Source organism: Prorops nasuta, unplaced genomic scaffold, assembly GCF_024137725.1.
Source record: "Prorops nasuta isolate Cenicafe-Biocafe unplaced genomic scaffold, Cenicafe_Pnas_1.2 PNAS00009, whole genome shotgun sequence".
NCBI classification, from domain to species: domain Eukaryota; kingdom Metazoa; phylum Arthropoda; class Insecta; order Hymenoptera; family Bethylidae; genus Prorops; species Prorops nasuta.
In genome coordinates, this window is record NW_027116806.1 from 5,478,705 (window position 1) to 5,498,171 (window position 19,467).

General features: G+C 37.6%; 3 protein-coding genes across 3 annotated transcripts in view; 2 read left to right on the plus strand and 1 right to left on the minus strand.

The window, feature by feature from the left end:
* The window catches only part of LOC136776228 (zwei Ig domain protein zig-8-like), a 109,265-nt gene extending 104,395 nt beyond the window's left edge, over window positions 1-4,870 (minus strand). The window contains exon 1 of the mRNA XM_066731610.1: window positions 3,768-4,870. Within this exon, the coding sequence (XP_066587707.1) occupies window positions 3,768-3,864 (97 nt within the window). The 5' untranslated portion in view covers window positions 3,865-4,870. The remainder of the gene's footprint in view (window positions 1-3,767) is intronic.
* Window positions 4,871-13,743: 8,873 nt separating this feature from the next.
* Window positions 13,744-15,313, plus strand: LOC136776202 (odorant receptor 13a-like). Its single transcript, XM_066731582.1, has 8 exons — window positions 13,744-13,752; window positions 13,826-13,943; window positions 14,020-14,284; window positions 14,471-14,593; window positions 14,669-14,774; window positions 14,863-14,975; window positions 15,048-15,180; window positions 15,263-15,313. The coding sequence occupies exons 1-8, from the start codon at window positions 13,744-13,746 to the stop codon at window positions 15,311-15,313; spliced, it is 918 nt and encodes a 305-aa protein (XP_066587679.1).
* Window positions 15,314-16,502: 1,189 nt separating this feature from the next.
* On the plus strand, window positions 16,503-18,267 carry LOC136776203 (odorant receptor 67a-like). Its single transcript, XM_066731584.1, has 6 exons — window positions 16,503-16,768; window positions 16,859-16,981; window positions 17,067-17,172; window positions 17,382-17,494; window positions 17,582-17,714; window positions 17,800-18,267. Exons 1-6 carry the CDS (start codon window positions 16,503-16,505, stop codon window positions 17,848-17,850), a joined length of 792 nt encoding a protein of 263 aa, XP_066587681.1. The 3' UTR covers window positions 17,851-18,267.
* The last annotated feature ends 1,200 nt before the right edge of the window (window positions 18,268-19,467 follow it).

Here is a 19,467-nt window from a genome sequence, read left to right on the forward strand (position 1 = left end):
AAAGAAAAATATATGCTTCGGTAAATTACAAACAATATACTCTCGTAATTGCAAGGAAAAGTATTCGTTTTTTTCATTTAAAATATAAAGTTACCACGATTACCTAATACGAGAGCATATTTATTTCTCTGAAAACCAACTCTCGATGTCTTAATTTTCAATATTTTTTGCTTAAAACTTCACCAATTTCAGTGGAAATGTTATTCGTTTATACGCAGAAAGAGCTCGAATAAAATTCTTCATTAGATATATTTAAAAGAGTGAAACAGAATATTCGTTAACAATTTTTTCTCTGTAAAACCCATTTAGCCCTTTAATTATCCGCATAGCTTTAAAGACTGCAGCAAATATCATTTTTACGGATTAAAAACTAATAAAGAAGAGTACCGCGAAGAAATTTCAATGGATTAACTTTTGAAAAGGAGGTTGCCGCTGATTCCCGAAAATTTGATTAGCAGCGTGCTGTAGGCCGAAGTAAATGTTTGAAGGCAGCTGCGGTTACTCGGTGCTTGGCTTAAACGCACGGCCAGCACCGATTATTTGTAGGTCGAATGTTCGCATTGGTAATGGCTTCGCTAATTGTGAATACTGCTAATACCGGAGATTCTACCTCGAAATGCAGCTGAAACTGGAACTGCAGTCCGCTCGCCAATAAACAACTAATGTTGCGAATTCAAAACACACTTCAGCCTTCCAAGCAGACCCTACATTATTTACAAATTTGCCAATGCAATTTACATATTTGCCGTTAATAAACCCACCATGAAATATATATAATACTATACAAACTTTATATATATATCCCTCAGTGGTTTCTATCAACAAATTGAGATGCGTCCCTTAAAAAAGAAAAATTCCCAAGTTTTTTCGCATCGATGAAATCTGGAGGATAGCTATTGTGCAACTGTGAAAGGGTGAAAAAGCTCGGCAGCACGTATAAGAAGCTCGTGTGATTTTTCATCGTTCTCAGAACTGTGTAACACGACGTTGAAAAGTGCTGACATGCGAGCCTTATCTTGGTGATATACGAAAGGCAAGCACTCATTATACTTTAGCTTTCAACGAATAAAATCCCTAGAAGAAAAATCTTATAAATAAGCCCGAGCACGCTTTGTAAAGGATGATATATCGCTAAGGAAAAACGCGCTACACTCTAATCGATTTGCCAGTGAAAGTGAAAGCCCCGATTAAGTTTAGGCTATATAGTACACGGGGTGGTCCTTTTAGAGCGTGGTAAAAAGGAAAGAAAAAAAGAAACCATCAGTCAACGCGTCGATGAATTCTCTCTCGCACAGTCCCTCGAGACAATAATCCCGTTAGCTGGGTTACAAATTAACCGAATCCCGAAAGGACCAACCCCTATATGCAGCTCGTATAGCAACGATCAATGATTCGCTTGTGTAAGCGCGTCCTCTCTTCTTTTATGGTATATATAGCTATACGTATAGAGATGCGCGAGCCAGGCGTGTGCGCGTACACAGATTTTTTTATGGTCACTCGGGATGACTCGATAACTCCGACAAAGCTTGCCATATACCGTGTCGAGCTGGCAGCGTAGCGAAACGGAAAAGACCAGCTTCTTATTTCACTGTTCCATCGAGGCGAATGCCGATTGGCGACAGTAGCCGAACGACCACCCTTTCTCACCTTATTTTCTCTTACGTCGATTTCCTGCCAGCATTACAAAAAACACTCGCAGAGACTACAGGGGATTCGGCCAATTGCTGAATTACTCGACGATTGCCCTCCAACCACCCCCCCCCCCCCCTCGCCCTCTCTCCTTTTCTCCCCAGCTTTCTCTCGCTCCCTCGATTTTGTTTACTTTTTATTTCAATTCATTCTCCACATTTGACTGAATTCGTGTGCATTTCCTACAAATAAGCCTTTTTTCCATCGATTTTCCTTAAACTATTACGGAAGCTCTCGCTCGCATACGAATGAACGACGCAGGTACTTGCATTAAGAAATAACGGTGAAGCACAGGATTTGAAATTTCTGTAAAATCTGTGCGCTTTCGCGCACATAAGCGAGTTCTCTAAGCTTCCCCAATAGTATTCCCTTTGTGCGTTGCGTTTCTCGTAGATCAGAGTATCATCGATGAATCATGCGTCGAAGGCTTACTCTCTCCTTTTACGTTAACTCGCAGTCAAGCGCAAAGATGAATATTTAACGTATTAGTAATAGCGTGGGCACAGGTAACTTTTACATTTAACTAGATATATACGTATATGTAAATCACATCAATGCCAAAAAGTTGGGAGGAAAATGCAAGCAGAGGTTGACATTTTACGCTTGTAGGCACTTCGGCACGCCAGTTTCAGGAGATCACGTAGCTTTCCGCGTGTATACTATTCTACTTGTAATGGAGTATATATTCTGGTGAAACGTCAAACTTCCAAAACAACATGGCGGCTCGTACCTCTAGAATCCATTAAGTCGCATACTGATTTGTACAAAAGGTTAATGAACTTGCGGATACTCGTCACCGGCAAGTCGCTAGAATTATGCAGATTTCTAGATATTTACCTGTGTATGTACATGCAATGTATATATATATATATATATACACACGAATTGAATTTCGAAATATTCAATGCTTAATGAGAAAATCGATAGGTCGCTTGCTCTGGAAATGTCCGATAAGGCCACCGTACGCTGCATTTATTCGAAACTTAATCCAAGAAGTCTTTGAGCCAAATGAATATACCGTGGAATGGTGGATAGGTATACTATATTTGCTTGGCAGAGTGGTTTTGGCCAACAAAGTACGGGATAAAACAATGCGTAATAATACGTCGGACGGTACAAAGAAACACGGAATAACTGGATATCTAAATCTCTGACAATAACACAGTGGATTTAAATGTGTTACGTGCCCACCGCATTATTTGTCCATGCGGTATTTGAAAGCTCGTCAAGCGCTTTTCACCGCGCCGCGACACGTAATGTTTATATTCCGCACGAACGAGGGTTAACGTAAATTGAACCATTCGCAGAGGAGCGGTAAAAAGATATGGCGCGTGCGCGCGAGCCAAATGTTTAATTTGTTAAAAAACAGAAAAAGTTGCCCACTCGTAACAGGTGCAAATACCCACTATGCTGTATATATAGAACAAACGGCACACCAATGAATCACGAGACGAACTCCCAAACGAAATTAAACACGTGCGAAACAAACGAGTTAAAATGTTGCCAAAAATCATTGAGTCAAGCTTTCATTAAACATAATTTGATTAAACGGCGAAGGACGACATGTACTCCATGTAAACATCGATAGTTGTTCCCAAGCTGTTGGTGTGCTCGAACGCGGATAAAACCACCCTATATATGCATGTACGGTAGTATATACCTACAGATTCAACTATGAATGCATCATTGGAATTTCAAGTTCTACAGGACACGAGCCTAGGCTTTTTTCTCTCTTTAGAATGCGTCCAGTCGATAAGCGTCCAACTTTTAATTATTCAATTAGCTGGAGCTTTATAAAACCTGGCGCGGTTTCTGCAATGCCGCAATCACGTTCATTCCAGCAGGCACTCGCACGTGCTTCACACATTAACGCGACCCGTACATAGATATACGTTTATATATATATATATATATAGTATGATATACTATACGTGTATATATACGTAGCATCGCTCGGAGAATCGAATCTCTCGCGTGCCAAAAGATCTTTTCGAGCAAGTTTTATGCCAGACTTGCCAAGTTTTCTCTCCTATTCCTACACGATAACGCGGTGCAATATAATAAGAATAATTACATACGTGTAATAATTCTATCGATACCTTGATTAGCCGCAATCTCTTCGATAGCTAGCGAAATAGCAGCGAGTACCGGAAGTAGGAGCCAGTGACACAGCATTTTTAATAGCTCCTCGGTCACGCTTCTCACCTCGATCACTTTCTTGGGTCGACCAGCTGAGAGAATCGATGCCACCACCGATTAGAGAATTTAATCAAGCAAAGTTTTTAGTTTTTTCTCCTGTTTTTCTCCGGACAAAGCATGCTGCGCGGCACTGAAAAACACAATACGTCACTTTATATATATATATCACTGGAAGCTTCCTAAATCCAGGAGCAATGACACGAAAGGAGATTTTCCAGCTTCTCCGTAAATTTCAGCTGGGTACACGTAGAAGAATTGATCTAGCAAATGCAAGTATCGGTGTTCCAGAGCCAATGCATTAGTCGTTTCTTTCAGAGTGCAACTAATCCTTTAACGGTATACAATGGAGCCTGCTGAACATTGGATTTATTCAGCGGTTCCATTTGTTTCTCTCACTATCAATCTTATTGCTAGCGGTAGACACCGAGTAAAGTATGATATATACGAGTGATAATTATACATCTATACATACATATATATATATATATATATATATAGTCGGGGTCGATCCGTCACTAAATTGTCAGCTCCTGCCGAATCGAAAGTACCGATCACTCGGGAAACATTCCATATTGCAAGAAGAACTACATATATATATATATATATAGTATATATCGGTGAACGAGATCGATGCCTCTCTAAAATTGCTCAAAGCCCTCGGGCAGATAATCTTCGTCGGCTAATAATCCAGCAAGCGTCGTGGCATGCCTGCGGATGCACGCGGTGATTTCTCGCGGGCTCGATGAACTTTGCTGCGTCAGCTGTGACATCCTTCGGAGGAGATCAGCCCAATTCCGGTAAAGTGTCACTCGAAGCAGCTTGCTAGGCTCGGACCGTCGGAAGCGGCACGTCGGACAAACTGAGAGAGAAAACTCGACATTTCGAAAACTTCACGGCGTCGTCGTCGTCGGCGTCGTCCTCGTCGTCGGGGCCGAAGACGTCGAACGCACATGGACCAGCCGAGGATCCGATAAGATACCGCTCGGCGTCGCGGCGCCAAATGATCCGATGTCGACGGCTCTAGTCGTTGAACGCCTGCGCTTTCTGGATGCTGCGTGGTGTGCCGTAGCGTGGCGTGGTGTGGTGTGGCGTAGCGTTCGTCCAGTCGAGACCAGAACCAGGAAACTTGAGCGCCGCGACCGCACGCTTCCTCGCAGTACGGCAGAGAGCCACCAGCCAAGATATCGTATAGCGGGTCGACGATTCGCTTTTTGTCTCTAAAAACCTCTATATATATATGTATATAGTCATGGTCCTCCCTTTTATTTCCTTCTAAACGATCCTTCGGGACGCACGGAGAGACACGCGTGGAATTTTATTTTTATAAGAATGGACGATTTACTTATATTATACATATATATATATATATATATAATATAGCACGGTGTATAGATGTAACTATGCCATCGTAGGTCGATCGGTATAGTCAGAGCGCAATTCAGGATGCGCATTCACGGTCAAGTTACTATAACGGCTTTTCGGAGAATAGCCCAAAGCACTTTTGAGAATCGCTAAAATGGATTGACTCCGCGAGCGAGCAGGCAGGAAAGCAGGTACTCCCCCACCCTACATCCCAGCACAATGCCGAACCCTTCGGTGAAGTTATTAAAATTCTTGCGGTGCTTGTTTTCCTCATCCTTTATAGCTTTCCAGCAAAATTCTCAACTAGGTCGGTAGACGCGGTCGCATTTTAACGAGCAAATCCTTTTCTTCCTTCTTGCAACATCGGTTGTTTACTTTTGAGACGATAAAGCACTAACTCTGAATAACATAAACACTTGACGAAAGAACTTTCTTTTTTCACGTTTTTCAAAAGAGAAGGATTTCTCATTACCTTATTATTTTTCATGTGCTATAGGTGGATCTTTTGGAAGAAAAAAAAAATGGCTTCAATATTCGCACGTTGACTCGGTTGACTCGAGGCTTTAACCGCGTACGAGCGCTGAATTCGTGATAGGCATATGCGTCCTCGCGGCACTCGAGTTCGGATTAGCAGGATCGTGGCGTAAGAGTTGTCATGTCTTCGCGCAAAAAGTAGCAAACTACAATTTGGCATATTTAATTTCACGGTGACTCAGCAGAAGCTACTTTACGCCTCCAAGTACGTAATTAACGCGTGTAGTAGCATCCTGCAGCACAAATACTGCTTTATTTGGCTAGCTATTGTAATACCCAAGCTCTCTGCATAAGCTAAGAACAACTGTACGAGGCAGCAGATAACAACTTGGACACTTATATATGTATATATGTAGTTTTAGTTATTTCACCACGAACATTGCAAAATTATTACTCTTCGTATCCAATTTTTTGCGCGCTCCCTTAAAATCGTTAATAACGAGAGATTATTTTACCTCGGTATTTTCTTTTAACTTCGTACAGAGAATTTTTAAGCTTGCGGGAGAGGAAGAACAACGAGGAAAGTTTGTGTGTGTGTGTGTGTGTTAACGAGTATTATTATTATTAAGAGCGTATACACTGGCACTATATCATTAAAAGAGTTATACAGAGTGAAATGGAAGAAAGCAAGTTGTACGTAGAAAGGGAGAAGATTTGACTGTGTATATTTTGCAAAGGAGAGACGGCATGGCATAAAGCACTCGGTGCTTTACACGGTGAAAATGTTTAGTGTACATAAACGCTTCGTTATCGCAACTTGTCCGCCGAATCCGAGCATCCATGGCGCGTTGCATTTAAGAAGCACACAAAACGTCAGCTAATCTGCGGAGCTGCTTTCTCCGGATCAAGAAGAGAATCTAGAAGAATAACCAGTTTTTGTACTATTCCCCATTTAGCAGGCTCATATTTGCCTCGAAATTTAAAATTCCAAGCTGCACTAGGTCGGTGTTTAATACTGCATAAATGCTTCCCTTTAAATTATTGCGTAGTTCGCTCTACCATAAAGTATTTTATGTCGTGCGACATCGTGTAGAGCTTATCATTAATACACACACGTGTTTCCATTGGCGTTTCCTACAGTTTACCATAGTTGAGTCATCGTTGGCCATCTCGCAATTATCTTTGTCACTGTCGATTGATTGCCGATTAGCTCCGACTATATTTCTCCGATCCTTTTTTTTTTTATCGACCTCCCCTAATCTTATGCTAATATATATTTCCATTTGCTTGAAATTATGGTAGTCTGGGCGGGAATAATGGCGCTCCGAAGAATTCAAGAAATGCCTCTCCCCTATAGCCGCTTCTTACCAGCTCTTTATCCTTCTTCACTTCACAAAGCAAATCCCCATCTTTCATATTTCATTCCACTGAACAATCGATTATCATTTTACTCGCAGTAAATCATCCTCCCATAACGCCACCGCATCATAGAGGATATTTAATTAATATTCTCAAAAGCTCCGCTCGCATCGCTTATTCTCCTTTAGGAAATCTTCGTACGTCCTATTGGAATTAAATTATATTTCGCTAATTTGCTATGTGCTACGAAAAATCTGTTGCTGCGAGACTCTCTTTGATATTGTGCTTTTCATTGAATGTTTTGGAACAGAGTAAACCTATATAGATATATATATATACTATTTTAAATACTATAGCATATAAATATATCATACACACTTGTGTATTCTCGACGTTTCATCAGGTTCGATGACTTTCAATCGATTATCATTTTGCTCGCAGTAAATCATCCTTCCATAACGCTACAATATTAATAAAGAGTATTTAATTAATATTCTCACGAGCTTCACACTCGCATCGCTTATTTTTCTTTAGAAAAATTTCGACCTATCGGAATAAAATTCTTTTTTGGTAATTTATGGTATAAAGTATGAGAGAAACCTGCTGGTGCGTATATATGGAAGCTCTGCTCGAATTTGAGTTTGATTCGATTGATCTGGAGCAGAACGAGTCTATATACTACTGTTACACAGTACATCATACACGCACTTGTATCATCCACGTCTCACCAAGTTCGATAAGTTTCAATAACAGGGATTCGTGAGGGAATAGGATACGTACTCCTCTCGATCCTCGCATCCCCTCTCATTCAGTAATTGAAGATGCAATCGTTAATTACAAGTTCCTGCTGATATCTGGATGACGCGTGCAGTTTATATGCCTCGGATTAGATAAAGCGAATTCTCTGTCTTCTCGTGTATATATATATATACAGAGTATACTATACGACACGTACACGCATATATATACATAGAGTCGTTGTCCAAGCTTCGCGTGAGTGCCGGCCAACTAATTTCCGACGACACTGCTTCCCATTATTGCAGTTGTTGCGCAAAGTTTCTCCACAATCTTGAAAGCCAACCAACATACACGGAAGCCGACCGACAATTAATTTTCCAATTACAGGAAGAATTATTGTACGTTCTATTCGCGTGAAATTATTGAAAATACTAAGCTGCTGTAAAACGAGGGAAGAATTGTGGTAAACGAGTGGAAAAAGAATGACTATATGGCGTGTCGTGACCCAGTCCGTTTCTACTTGTCGCAGCTGGCTTTCCACCCTCACGGCTCATGGATTTTATCCTGCAGTCAATTGACGGGACAATTGGCCCTGCCCAACTAGACTGACACGGTAGCAATAAAAGAGAGGAGAATTTAAAATATCTCCTCGCCGTTGATCGCACTCGTAGGACCTCTAATATAGCTGTGTAAGTCGTACGTAGGATCCTGGACGAATCGTACGTTAACGTTAATAAACCTGTTTAAGGTAGCACTAAATTTCACAAGCATCGCATCATTACGAGAGTTTGCTGGAAAGGCCACATTTTTCAAGAATTTCGCATTTTCTCAGCACCTTTGTATAGCGCCAATGCGAGTGGTATCGATTTTCTCCTCGTTTCCCCCTCCTCCCATTCCTTTCATATAAACGGACCATTACCCTTACTACATCTTCCTTAACCTTCGCCGTGTATAATAATGGTCCAGTGACTATGGCACAGTTTTTGCTGGCACGCGTCCTCCATTCTTCCTGATAAATCGCACCACTTTATTCGCTAATTGCTACTTATTAATTACAAAAACCCTGCTTACCGCCTCCTTGTTATCGAATCCTGACCGCTCTGAATCCCCTAATTAACTGCCGAAAGTAGCTATGATTCTCCTCATTCGGGCTAAGCGAAATTCCTAATAATAGCAGCCCTATAGCCGCATCCGAGGATGCTTTCAGCTTTTCCACGCAAAATTCCCTTCATACTTTACTCTACAAGAAAAGTCTTTTGCGATTTAAATCAGACCTGCTGAGGCAGCCACGACGATTTGGCGCAAAGTTATAATACAATCGGTATGCGGCGGCTGGACATGAATTATCGTCGGGTCATTTCCAAGCGAAGCGTCTCACGAATTCCAGCCAAAACATAGCATTTCTGCCAACAATTCTACGCGGCTCTCAAAAAGTCTATAAATCTTACTAATTAAAGTACTGTCGCTGTTCATTATACATATATCTGCACGGTTGCAAATTAGAAAATCAATTAAGTATCTGCGAAATTCCGTGAAATATCCTCATCACGACATATTTCGGATTACTCTTGGCTACGTGCGCTTCAACTGCATGCAGTCCAGGGATCCAGATTTCACTTGGATCAAAAATCCTGAAATTAATCCTTTTCACAGTAAAGTGTCGAAGATTTCCGAGGAATATTTCTGTAATAGAATTAATGAGTCACTTACGGTTACTGTGAAACATTTGTAGATATTATCACGTGCTATATGGTTTTGTAATGGCCCCAATATTCAAATGGGCGTTCGAAGAAACTTGTGCTTCAGTTTTACTAGTGCTTTTAGCTTCCAGAGATAATATAGCTTTTAGCCTCTGTCGGTAACTTCTCTACATCCACGGCGGAGAGAGCACAGGAGAGGCTTTGGTATCGACTGCAGAGTACAGGTACCTGACAGTAGTTGCAGATAGTGTTGCTGGCAGTATATGGTAACTCATGATATCATCCTAGATATATTTTAATATTTTAACTAAGAATTAAAATCTGCTACCCATTTTTCTTTAACTCGGAAAATCTTGATTAACATGAAATTCCACTGGTCCACCTATGAGGAAGAATTATAATTACTTATTTAATTTTAAATAGCGAATATAGCGAATAGGAAATAAAAGATTAGATTATCAGATTTTATGCAATTATCATTACATTTAAAAACAATGGAAAATCAGTGTATTCCCTCATTATTTGAATATTTGTCCTCGACAATTGATAAGGAATCGAATTTTATGGCCAGATTTAAGAGCGTATTGGCACGATATCAAATAATTCGAAGCAATAGAAAACTGCAAATGGAAGAAAGTTGAAGACACGTTGAAAGTCACTAGCGTTTCCGAGTGGTAAACTGTAAAGAAAGAAGTGCGAGAGAAACGAGTAAAGTCTGGCTGTAGAAATAAAACTATTTACACCTTTGGATCTCTGCTTTTCACTTATGAAAGACACGGGGCAATAACAATAGGTTATATATATTTATGTCATAGAGCTCTACGTATGTACGAAGGATCGAAGAGTCTTGCAATTATATTTCTATAGCAAGACAATTTATCACCAAGTGGTTTGAGCTGCAAAGTTGCCAAAAGATCCATAAGAAGCAACAAGCAGCTTTGGACTTGGAAAGACCGCAATTTCGCCAGTTCCCTTTGTGTCAAGATATACGGAAACCTGTTGAGAGCGAATCATACAAATAAAGTTTCAAGAGGATGATGAATAATAATTAGCAGAAGTTGGCGTTTTCTGCGCGAGTCAATAAAAACGCAATTTATAAAGTTTGTTAGAAGCGAGGAAGCATCATAAGTCCATCCGCCAAATTGATGCGGTATGCAACCTTGCAGTCTAACGCAGACTGTATATATATCAATCCAATGGAAGATATAAAAGAAAGACCAAGAGAAAAGGCGCGCTAGTGTCTCAGGGGCACACGAGGCACACGTACACTACGACGACCGGTGTTTTGGCGGCCGGACGCGTTCGCATACGCCGGATTACGAATATGGATAGTTCTCGCGTTGTCAGTCTAGATCTGTCATTGAGTTTAATCGCTTCCTATGGACTGGGCCGTGGCCATTGTCGGCCAGGCTCTATAATAATTTAATGCCAGATATAATAAGTTACTTGCTGTCTGGCCGGTTGCCAGGCTTGCCCCATTCATTCCTTTATGAAAGCTGAAAAGCGGCAGAATCGGCTGGCTCTGTTGAACAGATGGAGCGTTAACTTATGGACTATCTCTTGATGGGAGCAGTGCGTTCGAGTGAATTTAAACGTCACTTGATTTTAATTGATCGGTCCCTCTAATTGAGATGGCCATCATGGAGAATGCAGAACTATCATATCCCCTTCCATCTCATTACTGCACGTCTAGAATACACCAGCCATTTTGGCCACAGTCGTAGAAAATTTACCCTTTGTACTTACACCGCTCGAGCCTAATGAAAAACTATCAATTCTTTGCCGCACTGACTTTAATTCTGTTTCCAATTACGAGCGCTTATAATGCAATTTAATAAGCGCGAGAGCACACTCGCAGGCTCTAGGAGGCTCGATTGCTTAATGAATATGTGTAGGTTAGTAGGCACTCGGCATTAATGCCTAAGAGGAATCTAGAAATTTGTCGTCGAGCGTAAGACATTTTAATTACAGCAATTTAAATTCAATAATTTTGGTATTTTGCCCGGACAGAGGATCTGCGCAGCTGTTCTACGAATTAGCATACTAAACTTTATCACCAACAGCTCGACAAAGACGTGCCAAGACGGCTGAACTAATTTCGAAGATAGAATAAAGTTGGAAGTACGCGCGCGCGCGCGCGCGAGCCCACTTTTCCTCCTCTGCTTTCAATCTTGGTAAGCGATAGTTTCGGATAGTTAATATCCTCCCCTTGTTATTATTATTTATTTGCTGCGGGACTCCCCCCCTCTCTCTCTCTCTCACCCTCTCTCTCGAATCGACTCGATCGGTCCAATTGTACGCTCTGGCGGGAACGCGAGAAGGTTGCTCTCGCTGTTGAATCACTTTCGTGAAATTATTTTATATATAGTATATAAATTTTTAGGAAAGAAACTACGTATCGGCCTTTACGACTAATGCTGAAATAAAATTTGTCGATTTTTGCCGTCATTACCGCTGCAGTGATTTTTCGCATCGCCGGAAAAACGCAAGACGGTCCCGCACCTATTTCTGCCAGAGGCAGCTTAAGCTACGAAATTTGTATTCAATTTCAGTGGAACTGTTTTGTTATACTCGGTTTCCCTGCATATATTACATCGCGAAACGTGCCGGGCCTTCAAACGATTTTCATATTATCAATACGACGGTTTCTATATCGTAACGAAATCATCATTTACACTAATTTTTTCGAATGTCACGCGCGCACTCCCCAATTAGTACAAGCAGACTGTATATACGCTTCTCGCGCGTTTATGGTCCTTATGGCGCTTCTAAGAAAAACTGCGTGGAAAACCACGCGGACTATATAAGTTTAATACGATACTGTATTATCCTCGACTGATTGAATTCGAGGAAGAAAAAATTTTCAAGCTGCACATGCGCAAATACTGAGAAAAGAACTCTTTAATAATTCATCGCGCCACTACTTCACAATATTAGCGTAGGGAGACCAATATTCTCAATAAGAGAAAAAATAAACCATAATTACACGCGATTTAAACCTAAACGATTTTCCTGTTATTCTCCATCTTCTCTCATGCTGTTAAATAATTTACTCTTAGCAAGTTGGTACCAAAGTCATTTTATTAACCGTGACTTTTTACGAATAATTGAAGCATCGTGTAAAAAAAGGGTGATGGTAAAAAATGTTATTCAAACGTGACATTTATGGTGTTATTTAAAGGCGAGAATAACCGCATGACCCTCGCTCTTAGTAAAATTATTAGTTAGTTTGTCTCCAAAGCCACAGGCAAAAATGAAAGATTTTCCGCAGAAGCACTTTTACGAATTAAATGAAATACTACTTTCTTTAACTGGCCTGTGGCCTTATCAGTCTAAGCAAACACATTTGATCCTTAGAACCATGACCATCGTAATTTTATCGATGTCTGTTGTGATACAGGTAAAATTTCTCCTCATTTATACTACCGTCTGAAAATTTGAAAGCACCTAAGTGAAAATCGACATTATTTCAAATATTTATATTTCTAATGCAAATGTTGGTAAAGAGGTGTAGCTGGTGTCATTCGAAAGGTTATTTCAACATCTGTGGAATGGTATACATATTTAATATAATTTCATTTTTTTACCTTTGAAATGAGTAAAAACTTATACCAACAGACTAAAATATTTACCTACTTTACAGTTGCGTGCATATTCTACAAAAGTAAATTATATTGATGTTTAAAATACTAATTGACTTCAAAGATTTTTTCAATTAACGATTATATCAAACTTTCAATCGACAGATATTGAATAGGCGTTCAAACATCTTTGTTTTTTAAATACATTTATATAATTATTTCCTAGGGTTATGCATACAATTGTAAAGTAGATAAATATTTAAAGTTTGTACTCCAAGTTTTTGCTCATTTCAAAGGTAAAAACACATGTAAAAAAATTAGATTAAATACATACCATTCGAAAGGTAGTTGAAATAACCTCTTTCTAAGTAGATCAAGTAGAGACTTTTTTAGCATTTTTGAACCAGAGATATAAATTGTCGAAATTAGACTGATTTTTATATAGGTATTTCGAATCTTTTGGATAGGCGTGAATTATAATAGTAAATTGCTGTTTTAAAAGGTTTAGATTGTAATGATTTTACTATTAGTCTCTCAAGATTGTGAATGTCAATTTTGCTTTGGAGAGTACTCTTAACATATTGCCTCTTGCGCTTGCAACATTCAACATATTAATGATAAACATTTGGTTTACGTTAAAAATGAATTGTGTAAGTTTATGTATAATATTATTGTGTTATTAACTAACTATATCTGACAAATTAATAATTATATTTTCAAAAGTGTCGTGAAATGTTGGAAACAATGAGAGCTGATTGGATTTTAGAAAGACTAGACGAAGAGACTAGGATTAAAGAAGAATATGCTAGAGAAGCACAAATGATAAGCAAGTTTCTAGCGAGTAAGAGAATCACAGTGGATAGTGTGTTTTTTCTAATCTAATCAATCAGTTTAACAAAATACATGTTGTTTTTTAGTTTTGTTCTTCACGGGTTATATATTATTCACAATAGCATTTATGTTTGGCAGCAAAATACTTGACGTAATAATACCTTTAAATGAATCACGTCCAAACATACTTATTCTCCAGGCAGAATACTTTGTGGATGAGCAAAAATACTTTTATTCCATCGTGACAATTTCGACCATAGTAGAGGGTTTAGCATTAGTTTCAGCTATGTCCCTTCAACTTATAATTTGGGTTTTCTTTCATCATCTTTTTGGAATGTTCGGTGTTATAGGGTAAAAGTAAAATTATATTAATTATATACATAGTATATATATTATCCACTGATGAATGTTGAGCATTTGGTTTTTTATCTCTTCCTTTTTAACAAACCATTCAATGTCCGGGTATTTTAATTGACGTTTAATAATCTCTCCTCTCTCGATTTATTTAATCTCTAATATGTTAATTACACGAAACAGATATGGCTTAGAGAACGCACTTCCTTATGAACAGCGGAGATCAAAGGAAGGATGTATCCACAACGATAATATTTATTATGAGTCAATAATTATTTATGTTGAACGTTATAAGAGCGCTATAAAGTTAGTACAAATTAAAGTTAATCAGAAAATTAAAACTTTTGTACTATAATCTTACTATAAATGTTTGCTTTACAGATTTTTTAAAACTTTACAAAATTATATGCAATTTCCATTCGCAGTAGGTTTGTTATTTTCAACAGTGATCCTGATTCCAACATTATTATCACTGACAGATACAAAAGTAAGGGAATAATAGATGCTAGGAGTATTTTGTAAAATTATCAAAAATACATTAAATATATATGGCATATCTTTTTATTAATATACAGCACCTGGAGTGTAAAACTTTAATGCAGAGTGGTGTCCTGTTAGGATATATTTTCATAAATACCTATTTTGGACAAAAACTGATCGACCTTAGTTCTGAAATTGACCAGAAAATGTAACTAGTTACATGAGAATTAAAAAAGTACACTTCATTAAAAGTTTTCATTTTATTTTTTTTTTTTTTTAGATATTTCAGTGACTGGCGCTATTGCTCTCTTTCGATACAAAAGCTACTTCCATTTATGATAAGGCAAAGCGATAGACCATGCATGATATCAATTCAGAAATTTTACGTTTTGTCAATAGATTGTTTTCGAATGGTACGTTAAAGCAATGTTCATGTTTAAAATTTGATGTTCACCAGTATTTATTGATATGTCTGCAAGAATTTTTTCATTTAAGGTGATAACCACTGCGTTCTCTTGGTTCACGGTATTTCGCAATATAACATGAAATCCACGTAAAAATCATTATTATAGAATAACAAATACATACCTATATAAAATAAAGTACTCACCAAGTTTGTTTTAATTTTTTCTATACGGAAAGAAAGTCAAGCGTGCGCAAAAGGAGTGAAGAACGCGATTATACGTCGATCATATTCCCTCTCACCTAATAAATATTTAATGTATCGCGAGGAGGGCACGCGCGGGAATAAGGAATTAAAAGAAATTTAAATATAGCAAAATCGAGAGAAAATAATTGCAGGCACTTGAGATATATACTATTATTCCAGCATTCATACGATATCGTTAAAAAAATTAGAACGATTTTTTGAGATAGTAGGGTAGCGTTGCTGTTATTCCCACGGTTTGCGCTAGCAGTTATGTTCCCCCTTCGATATATCTATTTATTTATAATGAAATAGAGTAATATATAAAACCAGTTGGGATTACAAGAGAGGCCTGGTTTTATACTATATAACATACAAATTCAGTGAATGTTAGAGAGCTGTAGCAACACTTTCTCCCTTTCTTCTTTCTTTTCTTTTATTTTCTTCCTTTCTGTGCGTGCATCTTACTTTGTCGTTTGAAGGACAATGGAATTTCCCGAGAGTCATTACTACGCACTGTATAAGACATTGCTATGTGTTGTAGGCCAGTGGCCTTACCAAAAGCTGCTCACCAAGACCCTTATAAGGCTCTTTATATATTTTATGTTATTATCTTCGTGGTGTATTCAGGTAAATGCATAACATTTCATAATCCTAATATAATTATCTATTATAATATATGTTCTCTCTCTCTCTCTCTCTCTCTCTCTCTCTCTTAAAATACAGACTATAAATATAATAATGATTGGGCATGATTTAAAAACTTTAATAGAAACAATACCCCCATTGGTAGTTACTTCATTATGCAGTATCATAATGGTCATTCTTTACTATCATATGGATACTGTAAGTAGACAAACTTTTTTTCTTACAATCTGTTTTTCACTCGATCTTTTTTAGTTCCAACAGATGTATTTAACGTTAATCGAAGATTGGAAATTCGAGAGAAGTGACCAGGAATCAGAAATTAAACATTTTCACGCAAAGATAACCTACTATATAATAAAGCTTTCGTTTAGTAAGCATACATAGAGAATTACAATTATTAAATTGCAGCATTAACATGAAATTATCTTTTATATAGTTGGAATGAGTTTTGCAGTAGTGTGTTCTACAATAACCGACTGGTTTTCACCTCAGATCCTTGATGCAATTTTCCCGCTTAATAACGAATCTCGTCAATTATCGTTTCCTTATAGCTGCGATTATTTTCTCGAAGGAAACATAATCAACTTTTATGTCCTGTTTATACATTCACAAATAACTGTTGTAACAATAATCGCCGTGGTATTCTCTAACGAAATGTCATTGATTGTCTATATTGTGCATATTTACGGAATGTTCGAAGAGCTACGGTGAATTTAATGTTTATCTAAATGATAGATAAGCGCATTATAAGAGAAATAGAAATAATTGGAAAATAACGGTAGCCCACTTCTTTCCAGATACAAATTACCGCGCGCTTTTGGCAATGACAAGAAATTGTGGAATAAAAGATACCCCTTTAAGAGCAATCCTGATTACAAACTCGTTTTGCTTTGCATAAAAAGACACCAAAAAGTAATAGAGTCAGTAATCTATAATTGAAATAAAATATTCAACATAACGAATTTAAATTCATTTTGATCAATGGATATTTATACTTTTAAATAGATTGGTAGATCTGATGCAAACGTATTGGAGTGCTACAATGACATTAGTTTTAATAGGTTTAATGGTCATAATGTGCTTTACGTTACTTCTTATTTCCAATATTGAGGTAAGTATGTGTCGCTGTATAAATTTTTCGGTATCGTACAGGATTGGATATAACGAGATTTAAAGCTGAAATGTCCTTTAATAATCTCTCCCCCGTCATTCTCTCAAAATCGTATCATCCAGCTACTAATTTTTCTTATTATATTTAAGGACTGTGTTTTTAATACAGAATAAGTGTATATATTTGGTTGATAAAAATGTATATTTCAGGTCTTAACCATTCAGTATTTATTGTTTTTCGGAGGACAGTGGATTTTTGGATTGGTAAACACATTTTTAGGGCAAAGGTTGATTAATTTGAGCGAGAATATATTCGATAAAGCGTAAGTCTTTTTTTTAATCAAGGATAAAGGATATAGAGTAATTGCAATGATCAGTGGCATAAATTATTGTTCCATCGATCAATATAGGTATGATTCTTTATGGTATGAAAGTCCGGTGCAAATACAGAGACTCTTAATAATAATACTGAGGAGAAGCTGTCAGCCATGCATTCTGTCTGCATATAAGTTTGTTAACTTATCATCGGAAACTTTAAGAGTGGTAAGGCGATGACGATTTTATAACTCTTTATTTACACCCACAACTGCAACCATCAATATTAATGCAAATGATGTTTATTCTAAAGTTTATGCAGTCAGTTCTCTCGTACTATACAGTCATCAGGAATTTTCAATAACACAAATGCAATAGTACGTATGTATATTATGGACCGCAGATGTGGAATGGTCCCCAAAGGGATGTGCACATAACTACATAAAATGTCAGCTTAAGAGTGTTGTATCTGAACATGATATTCTATAGAGGAGGTTTTTATAAAAGTTTGGACGACTTGTTTGAAAAAAGAAGGAAAAAATAACAATATTCTTTTAAATATATTTGATATATGCGATCTGCGTTCGCATTGTCGTGAGCGTCTTTGTGCCCATGAGGTAAGAGATGTCGAGAGCGTTGGCTTAAAACTCCCATGAGATTTTTCTAGTCCAAAAAGGATAACCAATCCGTGCCTCGAATACATTCAAGCCACACCATCCATGATTCTGCATAGAGTCCTAAAGCTACATAAGAATTAATCCTTTGCATGTACACCGATACATCAGAGCAAGAAATGCAATTCTCCAAAACTCTATTCAAAGGCACAGAAACATACAATCTACTCTAATGATATGTATCATTTTCCTCATTCTTGTAAGCATTCAATATTAGGAGAAGCTAATATTATTTATTTGCAACTCTCAACGATAGTTTTTCTCTCTTTTTATTACTACCTAATACCTTTATTATTATTATTTTATAGTACACTTTTTTAAGTTTATGCAAAATATTCTCTCTTGTTACAAGGTCATTATTATAAAGTTTCACGATACAAATGCCTGTAGAGTAATTTTACGTAATACGTATATATATATATATATATATATATGGATCGTGTGTAAAATTGAACAATTTGCTACTCAGGTATCTATGCATGATGCCATTGCAATTAAAGAAAGAAAAATTGAAATAGAAATATCTAAAGCCAAAACTGATTAAATAAATTGTCCAAGAAGAAAAGAAAAACGTTAATCGTAAATGAGTATAAATAGTTATTTCGAATGACAATTAGACGAAATTGGCTTGTAGAAAGCATCATCGTAAAAGTTTTAGGAATATCACCCGTGTGGTCCGCGTATTATTTGGTTACTCTACTTGATACATAGGGTGTCTCGTTAAAAATAACTGCAGAATATTTTTTAATCGTCGATGAGAAGAATAATCATCCTCCAATTTTATCAAATCAATGTGATTAAGATTCAAAGTAAAGTCTTGTAAAATACAGCTGAATAAAATTGGTTGGAAAATCCTGTCAAGACGCTCAATAGCTTTGCATAGTTCATATATACAAGTGGTGTGTTACCTGATCGTATATTTGGACACTTTACTCGCAACAGCTGTCAATAAATAATTGAATAGGTATTTTTCGTAATTAAAGATTAGAGAGGTAGTCACGAGTTAGCAATTAAAATAGTGTGCGGTGGTTTCAGGACACCCTGTATAATTGGGATGAATATTGAGAAGTTGGCAGTGAAGTTGTAAGTAAACTTAGATGCCTCGGGCAGCTCGCTGCTTGAGAGCAGAGACGTGTTGCGGACAGCTCTCCTCTGCTCTCCTCACCTTGCTCCCTTATTCACCTATCACCACCTTCCCGCAAAACTGTACGAATATTCTCGATTACCTCTCTTCCAGTTAGAGTAACAACTACCTCCTACAAAGTGGATACCACGATCAACATTACCTCGTCATCCGCGTCATTCCA